Here is a 14,702-nt window from a genome sequence, read left to right as displayed (position 1 = left end):
TAATTATGTTGTGGTGATATGTTAGATAAAATAAATTTATTAGTAATTTCTTATTATTTCATATAGACTTAGACTTATTTTTACTTATATACTCTATTAATATTTACATAGGGATTATTTTCATTATTTTATAATATGTTTATGGAAAGACCTACAAGATGTAGACAATTAAGTTACATCCATGATCCAGTTGTCAACAATTATAAAGACAAGCATCATTTAAAAAGTTTTACGTAATTAGTTAGTCTAACTATTAATATAATAATTAATTTTATCAAAACACCAAGCCCAACTGATAATTATATGAGAACCGGAAAAATACGAATCGAATAACGCCCCAATCTTCAAAGGTTTATGGTGCCAGTCGATCACAATGGCATGATGATATTTACATACAGATGCAGAATGTAAAAATATAGTTATCCAATATTTGTACGAACTGGCTGGTCACGTTCTAGTAGTCTTCGTTGTTACGCAATGTGACTTAAGTTGTAACTTGTCCGATAAAATTTAAAGTTGAGATATGTTAACGTCGTGGTCGTTTAAGTTATTGTTTGTCAATTTGCTACATCTGCTGCGTAGTACTTTACCAAAGTAACGAGATAATAGGCTTTATTTTCGAAGAACTTTCTTGGCTGTTTTAACTACGTAATAATAACCCAGACGAATTCAATGACATTGTTCATTGGAGTTATAAATTATTCTTGGAATATTTGATATCCAAATCAATATGAATTTAAAAAAATGTATTTCTAGGGTTTCGGTCACATTCCACTCTTGATAAAAATTATAAATTTAGAACCTTTACGAACAATAATTTATTTTATCGTAATTGTGGTAGATTTTAATTAAAGTTGTAAATGTGTCTAGAAAATGGCGGCACTTTAGACAATATTAATGTGAATCTCGTGGAAAGTGTCGGTTGCCATGAAAAACTGCAGCAAGGGCTAAGCCCGTGCCTGAAATAGAAACCAAAATCTCTACGCTGCTTAAAATTCAATTTATTTAAATACTTAGAATAACAAATGACTACATATTTTAGCCGGGAACTCCGTACTCTATCGACTAATCTCTTGGGAGTCATGTACGTTTCTGAGACACTTGAATTATTCAATTACAGTTAACTCGAGAAGTTACATTCATGACAATGTAAAGATTTTCCCTTTACAAATTTTAAATCTTATCAGCTTATCTTAATAATTTAGTTATAATTACCGTGAGTTTCTGAGATGATAATGATAAGGAGGACGATATGTTTTTACAGACTTTAATCATACTTCGCTTAAAGTTCGAAATTGCGATTTTAAACACGAACAAGTGATGAAAGATCTTGATCTGTCAGTGCTTCTATGGTAGTATTCGGTTTCTGAGCACAGAAAACATATTATATTAATTGAAGATTGAAAAATTAATTCGCTATTACTCATTAATACGTACGCGCACAACAACATAACTATGTTGAAGTTATAACAAATACTAGTCTTCATAATTATTTATTCATTTGTAATTCACGTAAGCATTTTGAAGCTAAAATCTGCCAACAATCATGTTCCATTGTTCAATATGACATTTGAATGATCACTTGTGTAATATTAATTGGTCAGACAAGAGCATCTATTGACAAAATTATCTAACCCTGTGGCTCTAATCTCTATACATGGTCAGGCTATGAGTCGTGATATTTTGTGCCCATTTGATTCTCACTATTTTGTAACGGTAGCGATTGATGGCAGTGGTGAGGATGCGAACTGGCGCCTTACAGTTGCAACGAAGCAAAAGCTCTCATTAACAAGAAGCTACTTTAGAATCCATATTCAGGTGTCCCGAAATCAAGGGATACTAAAACCCTTTATAGAACGATAAATAGCGCTTAAATAATTAAAAATACTACCCACTATGATGATAGTATTTCACGCAACACGAAACACCATTCATGGGAAATATGTCAGATGCTGTTGAACATAATTTAGGCTTAGCTGTACCTGAGCCCGTTTCCGATTTAACTGCTTTATATTATAAATAATTATTTTAATGTAACAACTCAGGAGAATCTATTGTGAAGAAATATTGCATCTGTACCGTACCTAACAGCAATATTAAAAATGTCACGTAAAATGAGATTCGAGCGCGTTTTTAACTAATATAGAATTTCATTACTTACGTATACAGTATGTGTTTCGTGTACAGTAATCCTTACTTAATATTACTCGGCCAAAACGACACAGTTGTTTAGGCTCTAGGCCGTTACAAAGATATTTACATACATAAAAACCTACATTCACAAAAACAACTTATAGAAGCGTCAAAAAAACATTGTCCTTTTGTTAGTCGGGTAAACAAATAAAATATGTATTATACATTTAAAAAATAGAGATAAAATAAAATAGATAACGGTAAGACATAACAAAGAGAGTTTTAGGTGTTTCTCCTTAAGAGCAATGAACCGTGAAAAAATAACATAAAATAAAATCAAGCACCTGAACGTTATGCAGAAACAGTCTTATATTCGAACTAGCCACTTAGAATATGAAAAAGACTATTCAATTGTCTTTTTTGTTGCATTTTTCACTATAAATATATTTTAATGTTAAACACTTTTATAAAAAAAACTTATTTAAGGTTTTATTGCACAGCTTAAAATTGAGAAATCTTATGTGTATTTTTATTTCATATTGACTTCATCTACTATTGTCTGAATCATTTTCCGAAAACCCCTATACGATATTTTTAGTACATCTTCATAAGATATATGTCAAATGTTCCAGTGAGCTAAATATAAAACTCGGCACGTACGCTATCGACAAGTGTCTCTAAGGCTAAATTTATTCATTGCTCACACCAAATATCCAATCCTTTGCGTTCAGTGTACGCATAACCTTTAACGTGTAATAACCCAATGATATCGCGTGCGAAATAACGATTCATACTACGAAATTTGTTAACATATTTAAAAAGGTTTTTTTTTCTCCTGTTATATTTATATCGTTTTAAAAAAATTGTTTGTTGTATTTATCAGCAGCGAATATAATTAAATTCAGAGGAGATTTAGTTTCTCAAAGGACCCGTATGACTGCCGACCGAGCGACGGTTGTTGTTTACATGGCCTGTAGATAATCTCTGCTTAGGGACCTTTGCTTATGTCCGGAACGTTATTTTATTACTCTATACCTAACATCTAAATAAACAACTAACATAACAATGTGACTCACGTTTTAAGGAAAGATAAATACTGTATGAACAAAATTACATATGAAAAACATTATTTTAGCAAGAAATTAGGAGATAAATGTTTTAAGGCAAAAGTCAAGACAAAGGTTGGAGAAGTATGTGACATTTTCAAGGCCATAATTTTTGTACAAAAGAATACCCAAAAATTAAAAATAATATTATAAATTATTATATTACAACTAACAAAATGAACAATGAAATTGTGCAAAGGCAATAATTTTATAATACCATATAAAGCCCGATTATGATAAATATAGAAGTACTGCTAATTGCTTGCATACAAAAACCGAAACAGCGATACACGAAATCACAGAGCATCCGATGCTTTGAGCCGCTTTAGTATTCTATGACAGTAAGTCACGTCTCCAGTCCAATCGTTCCGTACACATACTGCCATTATCCACATGTAGGGCAGCACTACGGATACAGCCGTACACTCGTAAAAGATTACGTTTTCAAAAGCTTAAATTAACAAAAAAATCAGAATTTAAAAATGAATAAATGTACGTGAAGAAAGTAATGAAGACTGAGCGTCGGTGGCGCAGTGGTCAAACGCTAGACGTTTGTAATCTGATGGAAAACATGTGCAAGATCAATCAATTGTTAACAATGGTAGAGCCAGTAACATCTGTAGCACAAATGGGCTCGATCACTGGAATACTTACCATACAGAAGACAGGCGTTAAGTGAAAGCAATTCCGCGTATAGTCTGATGCGACATGCCGGAGGCTAATTTTGGTTCTCTTCTTCTTCCCACCCATTTATTGTAAGGAAGGGATGGAAAGAAGAAGTGGATTTTTCGGTGGATAGGGATACAAGGGAAACACGTATTAGTAATAGTAAGTAAGAAGTAAAATATATATTTTCGTAGCAAAAGACGTGAGCATGAAATTATGTCGATTACTCATCTCTTGCATTTTGTAGAAAGCTCGGAGTTTTGCTAAAACAATACATAAGTTACAGCAATGCGACGCTAATGATGTCTTCTCTACCTTCCCTAAAAGTGTGACACGAAAATGTTTTATTGCTCACGAATATTTTTATGAGTATACGAAAGTAAAATTACATTTAAAATTAGGACTCACATAGTATATGTTGTTTTTTTTATTATAGAATGCTACGCAATGGTACAATAATTAGAAGTTTTGACGGCGAAGGAAACATCCTGTTGCAATCTGCACATAACTGCGAGGAAATTCAAAGATATGTGTGAAGTCAAATAAACCACAAAAGTCCAGAGTGATTGTATAAGGGCCGGGCAAACTAAACCTTGGGGAAGGCTCCGAGCTCCTCAGTGGAATCATAATATATGAGAAGACGATTGTATTGTTATTTTGCAACTTTAATTACAGTATTTAATTTGATAGTAATCTACCTTTCACTGTTGATAAAGTTATTCTCTGAGATAGTAAGGTACAATACAATATATATTGGTAATATTTAAAATACAGGTCAAAGAGCGATTTATAAAAAAAAATCACTGAAAAAATCCTTCGTACGAATACAGAGCCCTCTGGACAAGTACTGATTTCAATCTATTTTTGAATGATGAGAATTATACATGGTGAGTAAAAAAAACGTGTACATGTAATCTTAACTACTCGGGCAAATTTAAACAAGAATATGGACATGCGGGCGAATTGATTAACGCCACTAGGAGCAATTAAGCGAATCGCATCTGCTACATGCTGTTTATTGTAAAAGCAATTATCCGCTTAAAATTTCCTACTCTACATTATTTCCATTCATTTCATCGTTATGACTTTCAAAAATATCGTTAAATATGGCACGTGTTTTTAGCTAAATGAATTTATTAAAGTACACTTGAATATTTGTACGAGTATGAACGTGCTAGAAATATGAAATGTTTTATTTTCCACGAACCTATGGTGGTTTTGATATGGCGACAGCTAAAGGTAGAAATTCTTTTATCAGTAAAGCGCGAATGTAAACTGAATGTTGAACTCAGAATACTGTGAAAATGTTTCAACACCCTGTATCCAATACACGATATGGGAACGTACTCTGGGGAAATCTCTGTAAAGTCAAAGTAATTCTACCAGATACAGCATTATGATTGACTGAAATAATTCGATATGCCATGGTCATGTATCTATATTTATCATACTACTTGTTTAGATGGATGGATGGATTAATGAATGGATGTTTGTTTGAAAGTACCTCTAAAAAGCCAGCATGGATCTTGCTGAAATTTGGCGTACATATAGAAAACAGTCTGGAAGAACACATAGGCTACTATTTTTTTATTTCCACGCAGACGTAGTCGCGGGCGACAGCTAGTTCTTCAAATTATTTCAAAACATATGTTTTGAAATAATTTATTTCAAAACATATGTTTTAAAATAATTTAGGTAGAAATAAAACAAATTTTAATTAAATTAATTTTAATTAATCTTACTCATTTACATTACACTTATGATGGACAAAATGAAAACATTTACAAAAGATTAAGATATTATCTTTTAAAACTTAAATGTGACAAACTTTTTTTACACGTTTCGGCACAGGTGATGTAAACCGTTAGTTATTAACTGAATGTACGTATTAACTTTTACTTAAATAATTATTCACTAGACGTAGTGATAAAATATTAATGTAATATATGAATATCACAAAAGGTTTGAAAACTTGAGCAAACGAACGAATTCGTTCATCAGACATAACACTAGAAGCAACGACAATATTACGTTTTCTCGATTCATCGTTTCTCGTTTCATCAGCAATGGATCCTTGTGTTACTTCTGGTTGAATGCAATTCTGAGTTACCTATAATAATATAATATTTTAATCACATGATAAAGTTTCATAATTAGTTTTACCCCGATCATAAGATGTTGGGAAAGTTAAGTCGTTAACTGAACCCTTTCACTCGAGTTTATTAACAGAGGTACCACGTGGTCAACCTTCGATGTGATTAAAGTAAATAGAAATACTTAATAGTAATCTGATGGTAATAGTATTAATTTAGTACTGATATGGGTTTTTTTTTATTGTTCAGCATGGTTAGAATTTAAAAAAAAAATTACTGACTTGAAGACTATAGTCTCCTTCATGTCTATATTCTCGAAAACTATAAAAACAATTCAATACCCATTGAAAAAGTAGACCACGAAAAAATTAACAGTCCATCCATACTTTGTTGAAATGGCCTTTGAAAGGTCATCGTTTTGTGTTGTTCGTGTCGCCATTGTTATAGTGACATAGAATAACCTAAATTCTATTGTTTATCAAAACGGATCAACTGTCAAACGCAACTTAGCTCTTCGGTTACAAAAAAAATTGCGAAGTATTTTTATCCAGAAAATACTTCTATAGCTTTTTCCAAATTTAAATTTTTCAGTGTCATTTTTAATACTTAAATATGTACAATAATATTACATTGCCTACCTTTCTTTCGGTTACATTATTGTTAATACATCGATGTGCCTGATGAGCTAGACAGGCAGCATAAGCTATCGCATGCGGTATATAGCTTTGCTCCACCACTCCCGCAAATAATATTGTCGCCATAGGACCTTTAACATAAAAAAATAAGATAACAACTAACATTTAAAATGATAATAATAAAGATAAATTTAAAATATCAATAAGTTCTACAAATTTTACGAATATCATATAATCCTACATATTTTACATAAAAGAAGTCTACCATAGATAGTTAGTAATCAAAAGTTTACATCGTCATTGCTTCTGACAAAAAAGTATACAAGCTAAAACATTTTACCTAAAGCGTAAACAGGAACATCCTCCCCGCCGTGTGTGGACCACATTTTTGGTGCTGCTGCACCGTGCACTACATCATGCTTCGCTATAAACTTAGTGCCGTTGCTTGGCAACGTCCTCGGCTCAGAATGACCAGGACCAGTGCCGTAGAGTATCGTAGTGTACTTCAAATCATCAACATCTGATAAAACTGAATCAGCACCTGAAATAACAATTATGTGTCCAACAATTCTTTTAATTTAATCATTTATATATCAAACAATTTTAATTTCAGTTTATTTTACTTTAATGGATATCACACCTAGTATTGGATGACCTCTAGGTGTGGATTGACCTCCAAATGTCATTACATGTCCGTGATCAGCTGTTACTATGACTAACGTCTCTGCGGGATTAACTCGTTCCAGTGCAGCTAGGAGCGCAGTTTCCATTTCCAGTGTTTCATCGAGAGCTCTATAGGGATTATTATTATGATGACCATGATCAATTCTTCCTCCTAAAACGACATCGATTATAATACTAGGACAAATAACACGCTCATCTGATATCTAAAATTTAGTTTTTATACCTTCAATAAATAAGAAAAATCCTTTTTCATTCTTCAATAGTATCGAAAGTGCTATTCTAGTCATATCAGCGAGAGAAGGGTCGCTTTCTTTCTTCGTTTTCGAAGTCTCGTCCTCGTCTATGACATCACGTTCAACGTTAAAGTCCATATGACTGTACTCAAATAAACCTGCATGAGAAATGTAAAAATTGTAATCAATAAATTTAATTTATTATTATAACACATAAATCAGCGTAAAGATTTTTTCTTTTCTTTACGCTTTATCTTTATTCTCTAATGTAGAAAATTTGTAACATTACTCGTATGTAGTACTACCCTAAAACTGTTCAGTTAGAAATTTCTACGTCTGTTGACTTTGAGATTTAGTAGTGTTCAAATGTATTCTATACTATGTTAGTAAAATCGGTGTTATTTTGACGTCCATTTAACATTAATTAAAACATTTTTTTTTTATCACTGAACAAATTGAACGTGGTATAAAAGCCTACCACTTGTAGTCCACTTACTGTGGAAATTCTATGCTTCTGCCATAGTCCGCATAACTAAATGCTTGCCTGACACGCAATAAACCTAGATAAATATAAAGAAAAAATATTTACAGTTAAAATAAAATAGATGTATTTTTAATGAATACTGGATGATATTTGATGTTCAAGATTCTGTTACATCCGTATATTTCATTTCTATCTACCCGACCTATGTTGATCTATCTATAATTGTTAAGACAACAATTGTGTGCCAATAGCCTAATGGTTAAGGGTACAGATTTCCGATCACGTGGGCGACAGTTCGAATCGCGCCGTTCGACTATTTTAGTTAACCATATCCTAGCACATGTCTTGAGCTTAGTTGAAACAGTAGAAAAAAATATTAGTAAATCCACAAAATCTGTTAATATTTTTACAAAAAACATTCAAGTTTCATACCAAATAAATAATCAGTAGTTCGAGGATCAACTTTGGCCAGTTGATCCCGCGAATAAATGTATTGGGCGCGTTGTCGTTTTTTCTTTTTATCTCTGATCCAATCCTCCGCAAGGTTACGTCCATCAAGTCTTTTTCCTTCTTTATCTGGATACTCAGGATCCGTTGTTATTGTTGGCAAGAAATGTCTTCTCCCACCTCCCATTATTACCTTTACATAATATTACAACAAGAGTGAGTTTAGATTTTAAATTATAACTTAAATGAAATTGTTTTGTTTATTGGTACAACTGCAAATGTAGTAAAAACCCATCAGTCAAAACATTTTAATTAATTAACTTTACAATACATTTACCATAAAATTAAATTTACTTATTTTAATATCGGTTTGAAAATTTAAAACATTACATAAACTTCATATAAATCAGCTTTGAAACACGAAGTGTTGTAATGTACGAATATATAATATAAAAAATACTTTTTGGATTAATTCATTAAATAGCTAATTTTACTACAAACACAATTACACATTATATAAATTAGAAAAACACTTAAAAGTAATTGCCTTGATAAAAAACTTTACTTTAGTCTTATTTATCGAAATCTTTTTATCGTTTTAATATTCCAATTAGAGACTAAAATATTTTTGTTTTTTCTAAAAGACTTTTTATTCAATGTATTTTTCTTACTCAGCAACTTTTCCTTCCTCGCTGTTAGGCACGTTTCGAATTCTTAAGATTGTCCGCAAAACTTATAAAGGTCGTTGCTTCCTTTTTTATAATTTCTACTTTAAAGATAACGCTTTTTGTCTACACAACAAAACTTAGTTGCCAAATGAAGACGAGAACCTCAAAAGTACATTTGCCTTACCACCTAGCCTGAACGGATTATCTTGGCGAGAACAATAAGATCAGCTCGATTGCTAATTAATTAAAACAGAACAACAACAAATTTTATGTTGCGTTCTTTGATTTTTTAATTAATTAGTTACCTAGGTTGAAAAGAAAAACATTTTCTATATTATATTATAATATAGTAAACAAAGCTTTAAACGTTACCAGAACTGTATTAATCAAGAAAATTCTTACTTTTATACTTTTTCCAGGTTCATTTTCGAGAAGCTGAAGAGCAATATCTTTACAGTCTCTTCGGACGGTTGGTGGTACGCGGCTGTCATCCTCCCAGTACCGTGAAGGCGAGTGGGCATACAACGCCGCGGGTGTTGCGTGCGTCACTCTAGACGTTGTTACGATCCCACTCGATTTATCTGACAACATCAAACCACTAAAGAAAATTCTAACTGACACACGTCAAACTAAAGATTACAGGATATATTTTTGGCTGTAGTTAGCTGCGACTGCTTGACTTCCTAGCGGACCCGGCAATGTTCCGAGCCGTCATGATATTTGAAATATACTATACAACTGTACGCATTAAGAATTACTTAACAACTACTAAGAGGCAGTAATTCTTACCTGCAGCGTGTGCCCAATCTATTAATGATGTGACTTTAGTGTCAATAGTTGATGCGCAGTTGTTAAATCGTCCTCCAGCGTCGATACCCAGAGTTTCATATCTCGCTTTGACTCCGCAGAGCAGAGCCGTGGCGCAAGCTGACGACTCGCCCGTTTGAGCATCAATATTATACGTCTGTATTAATATTTATAGTAAATCATTAGCATTATATATTTAAATATCATCATCATCAGCTCACTACACATCCCCACCGAGGAGCTCGGAGCCTACCCTAAGATAAGGGTGATTAGGCCATAGTCAAGCACGCTGGCCCAGTGCGGGTTGGTTGACTTCACACATATCTTTACTTCTCAGATATGTGCAGGTTGCATCACGATGTTTTCCTTCACCATAAGAACGTCGGATAAATGTACATATGTAAATCGGAAATGGAAAAACACATTGGTACATGGCGGAATTCGAACCTGCCTGATTCAGGACCTGCAGATTGCAAGTCAAGTGCTTGACCACTGAGCCACCGACGCTCCTATTTAAATTAAGTCACTGGTAAAGTTATAAGTATTTAGTAATAAATTAGTTTTATTTAATAGTTTGTTATAACATGTTTGACTTTAACGAAACTTTAAATATTATCATATTCGTAGTATAACATTACCTAATACCTCATTAACGAGTCTGACTCTATAGCTACAGCTCAAGTTTAATCGTTTACGTCTCAATAGGCAAATAATAAATATATTACCTTAGCTAGAGCGACTGCGGGAAATGTATCCCAAACTAAATCTGTATCCTCTCCGGGGAGGCCCTTCCGTTGACCTCGCAATATCCTCGCCGCTGTAGTCGTCGTCAGACTCATACCGTCACCCACCACTAGAATTATGTTCCTAAATATAGAAATTAAGTGTTAATTATAATTTATTTAAATAATAATAGTATATTACACCGAGATTATGACTGGCACTTTTATTTTCCGTTACAGTCTGAAAAGAATAAAAGGAGCACTGATTGTCTCACATTTGTTTGTTCATTTCATTGCAGCTATAACTGACATTGATTTTAAACAGTGGTATATCGGAAAATACGTATCCTAGATCTTTAGCATGATGATGTTAAAATTTACACTTAATTTTAATGACATTATTATTGAACTCAGAACTAAAGATAAAAATATAAATATGAAGACAACGAATAAATTTTCAGTTCAATCCGGCAACAGAAAGTGCGTATACTAAAAAATCAATTTGAACTGAATAAACAAAATTTGGTCAAGCTTGCAGGAGTATTCTGGATGCGGGTAGCATAAGACCTATAATCGAGGTCAATTTTAGGGGAGGCCTGCCCAGCAGTGGGCGTCTCGTGACTGAATAAGAACAAGCAAGTAACAACAGATGTTATATAATTTAGAAATTAATAAATTAATTAGTTTGCGGTAAATTACCAACTACACGTAGTCGTAAGACAACATAACATGTTTATTGTGGATTTCCAAAGTCAAAACACTTGTATAAAACAATATCCCTTTTCTTTATCTTAGACAAAAGCAATGTTTCATTACAAGTGATTAAAAAGTGGTATTTCACGGTAATGTTATTTTTAATTTCCCTTATTTTCTACTTCCAAAATAAAAGAAAGCATTCAAACTAAAAGCCAAGAGTTAAAATAGTAAAAGTATGCTTACTTGGCAATTGGTTTCTTGTCCGTAGCGTACTGTAAACGTTTTTGGAGCGTTTGCTCTGCTTGAGCATACCAATAATGGCGATCTGTGCCAAGAAAAATACTTAACATCGTTGGAAAGAACGAGCTAGTCTTAAAATATATGAAAGTTGAAAAGATTTCACTGAACACTATAAATAGTATTTTCGTAATAATTTCAAATGATGTTGTTGACAAGAATTTCCTTCGTAGTAATTTTTTTATTAGTGAAGTTAAGAAAATTAAAAGCAGTTACAGTTTGATGCAAAAAGAAATATTTTTTATAAGCTTTTTATTGAAATGATGAAAGTTATTAGTAAATTAAATATTTTATACAACATAAAAATATTATAAAACCGCTTAGGGGTAATAAAATTAACTCGGTATGGTCAATTGAGATTTTGTTACAGAATTTATTATTTAGTTTTTAGCAATAAACATTTTCTGAATCGTATTCACTATTCGATAATAATAAAAGGTCAGACTTTCGTTGGATTACCTGATATGACCGATATCTGTACCACTAAAGATTGTTACCACGTACCTAAGCTTTTTTTATAATAATATGAACATGCGGTTTCTAGGATAACTGCCTTTTTAAGGACCCGATACAAAAGTCAGTTATCCTAGAAATCGCGCGCATCGTGAGAAGGTGCCTGTATCTGCAGTCCTGACCACTGGTTGTTTGAGTCATGGGATTCCGCAGCTGTTGGTGTTCTATTTTTAATATATGTTTTGTACATGAAATGTACTATATTAAAAATATGATAAATAAATGAATACGATAGTAATGATATGAATATTATTATTATTTACCTACCATAGACCTCCTTCTCTTCACTTTGCTGTGGTGATTTGAGTAAAGCACCATGACTCATCGTAGTAAACATAATTACGACACAGCACCAAGCACTCATGGTTGATACCACACATTAGTGCCCCATCGGTTACACTTGTGGTAAAACCATCGGCACATTTCTTCTTACATTTATGCTGGTTTTTTTTTCCTGAAATAATATTCTATTTAAAATCCCAGCAATCTTAATGTAAGGCTTTCATTGCAATGGAGGTACCGGATCTTTTGTTATGTAAGTTTTATTGTTAATATTATTCAAAACATTTGTATTTTGTTTGTTACTAATATTTTACAGGAGCTAGCACAAAAACTTTGTCGTTTCAAAATATCAATAACTCGTTGTAGCCCGCGACTCCGTCCAAGTGGAAGAAAAAAAACTTAATAAGTAAGCTTATGTGTTCTTCCAGACTATGTTCTACATCTGTGCTAAATTTCATCAAGATACGTTGAGCCGTTCCAGATATACCTTCAAACAACAATACCTTCATTCAACAAATCCATCCATCTCTCTACACTTTCGCATTTATAATCAACAACTAAAACATTTCCTTTGCTTGCTTATCTGCTCCTGGTTTCTTTAAAAAAAAATATTGAATTTGTGTCAGAATTAGAATCAACAGTACCGAACTTTGGTTTCCTTTGATTTGCCTTATTAGTGTTTAGTAGTTTAGTTCATGTTCCCCTAAATAGGTCTAATTCACGGTGATGTTTCGTACATCTGTGTTACATTCTGACGGTCCGTTTGACGTTGTAGTTCGTGCAACAGCAAATATCAATATTGAGTTCTAGGAGATATTCCTAATATATGAACTACACATTATATTTGAATATCTTTGAGTTCTACCGTGCATATGTGTGTGTGTGTGTGTTTATGTGTGCGTGTATATAATGTTGTTACCTTTGAGTATGTAAACTTATATAAATATATACTCAAAGGATATTACGAAAACTTATAGCAAGTTAGGAAAGTAGAATCTGAGTATAGGTACTTGTATACAACGAGCACGTATGATTGAGTATGTATGACCTCATTTATAAGAATCTTATAAGCCAATATTATTACAATCCCATATTATGATTGCTACGTTTGAAGATCAATAATTAAAAAGGGTCGAAAGTTCAAGGCTATCTGGAAGGGTTTATATATTAATGTTTAACCATTTTATTCTGACCTATTTAATGTTAAACTTTGTAATCATTTCTCTCTTCCACTCAATTACCTAAGCATATGAATACATTTTACAATTAATTTCCTTACTAGCTGTCGCCCGCGACTTCGTCCGCGCGGAATTAAAAAAAGAACATAATTAGTAGCCTATGTGTTCTTCCTGGCTATGTTCTATATGTATGCCAAATTTAACCGAGATCCGTTCAGCCGTTCTGGAGATACCTTCAAACAAACATCCATCCATCTAAACATTCGCATTAATAATATAATATTAGTGAGAAGTAAGATAAGATTTATTGCATAATTTTTATAGTTAAAATCTTTTGCATACTCAAGTTTTATATACAAATACTTTAACCTGTCTTTTAACAGCAAGAAAATAATGATTATAATAAAAAGTAACTGGTTTGAGACAATCACAACAAAGTAATTGCATTGTCTAGGACGAAACCCCTTACCTCTCCACTGGCCGCTTTAGTAATCTTCTTTTATCGCTTTCCTAATATAATATTGGACCTTTGTACCATTTTATCCGACAATTTCTTTCAGGAATTGCGTAAGATAATTTATTTTACATCGTTTCTTACGTTTAATTATAACAAACAAATTATTTATTTTTACTGTTCGTTTTGTGAAATAAAAAAAATTATTACTTTTAATATGAATATACTTTATTACAGTACTGTATGTGTGTGTGTCATCAGCTAATATTTGTCCCTACCAAGTGATTAGGCACTTGTCAATCACTGTTACCCAGTGCAGATCGATTGGTTTCACGTAGGCCCGGCGTTAGAGGGCAGTTAGGCGACCGCCTAGGGAGCTTTACAGGGGCGCATTAGGTTTCACAAAAGCATGCTATCCGAACTCATGTTCAAAAAAGAGGACGCCGTAGTAAGAAGATTTACGATGTTTTTCTTCACCGTAAGTAGACTATTACTAAATTGCAAGATGTCGCATCTAGACCTTCTATCTATTAGAATGTGGAACAATTTCGTTTTTTAATTATTGATGTTTAACTTCATTATAACAGCTTTTGTCTTATAAAAT

At 32.7% G+C, this 14,702-nt stretch overlaps 1 protein-coding gene across 1 annotated transcript in view; it reads right to left on the bottom strand.

Annotated features, from left to right (window-relative positions):
* Positions 1-5,752: 5,752 nt before the first annotated feature.
* LOC106122239 (alkaline phosphatase) overlaps positions 5,753-14,702 on the bottom strand; it is a 53,264-nt gene continuing 44,314 nt past the window's right edge. Inside the window, exons 2-12 of the mRNA XM_013318150.1 lie at positions 12,452-12,638; positions 11,618-11,699; positions 10,682-10,823; positions 9,939-10,113; positions 9,552-9,730; positions 8,467-8,674; positions 7,541-7,708; positions 7,274-7,468; positions 6,974-7,174; positions 6,637-6,764; positions 5,753-6,015 (exon numbers count right to left, since the gene is read on the bottom strand). Coding sequence (XP_013173604.1) covers positions 5,794-6,015; positions 6,637-6,764; positions 6,974-7,174; positions 7,274-7,468; positions 7,541-7,708; positions 8,467-8,674; positions 9,552-9,730; positions 9,939-10,113; positions 10,682-10,823; positions 11,618-11,699; positions 12,452-12,548 — 1,797 coding nt within the window. The 5' untranslated portion in view covers positions 12,549-12,638 and the 3' untranslated portion in view covers positions 5,753-5,793. The remainder of the gene's footprint in view (positions 6,016-6,636; positions 6,765-6,973; positions 7,175-7,273; positions 7,469-7,540; positions 7,709-8,466; positions 8,675-9,551; positions 9,731-9,938; positions 10,114-10,681; positions 10,824-11,617; positions 11,700-12,451; positions 12,639-14,702) is intronic.

Source organism: Papilio xuthus, unplaced genomic scaffold, assembly GCF_000836235.2.
Source record: "Papilio xuthus unplaced genomic scaffold, Pxut_1.1 DF826933.1, whole genome shotgun sequence".
NCBI lineage: Eukaryota > Metazoa > Arthropoda > Insecta > Lepidoptera > Papilionidae > Papilio > Papilio xuthus.
This window is presented reverse-complemented; position numbering and strand designations above follow the sequence as displayed.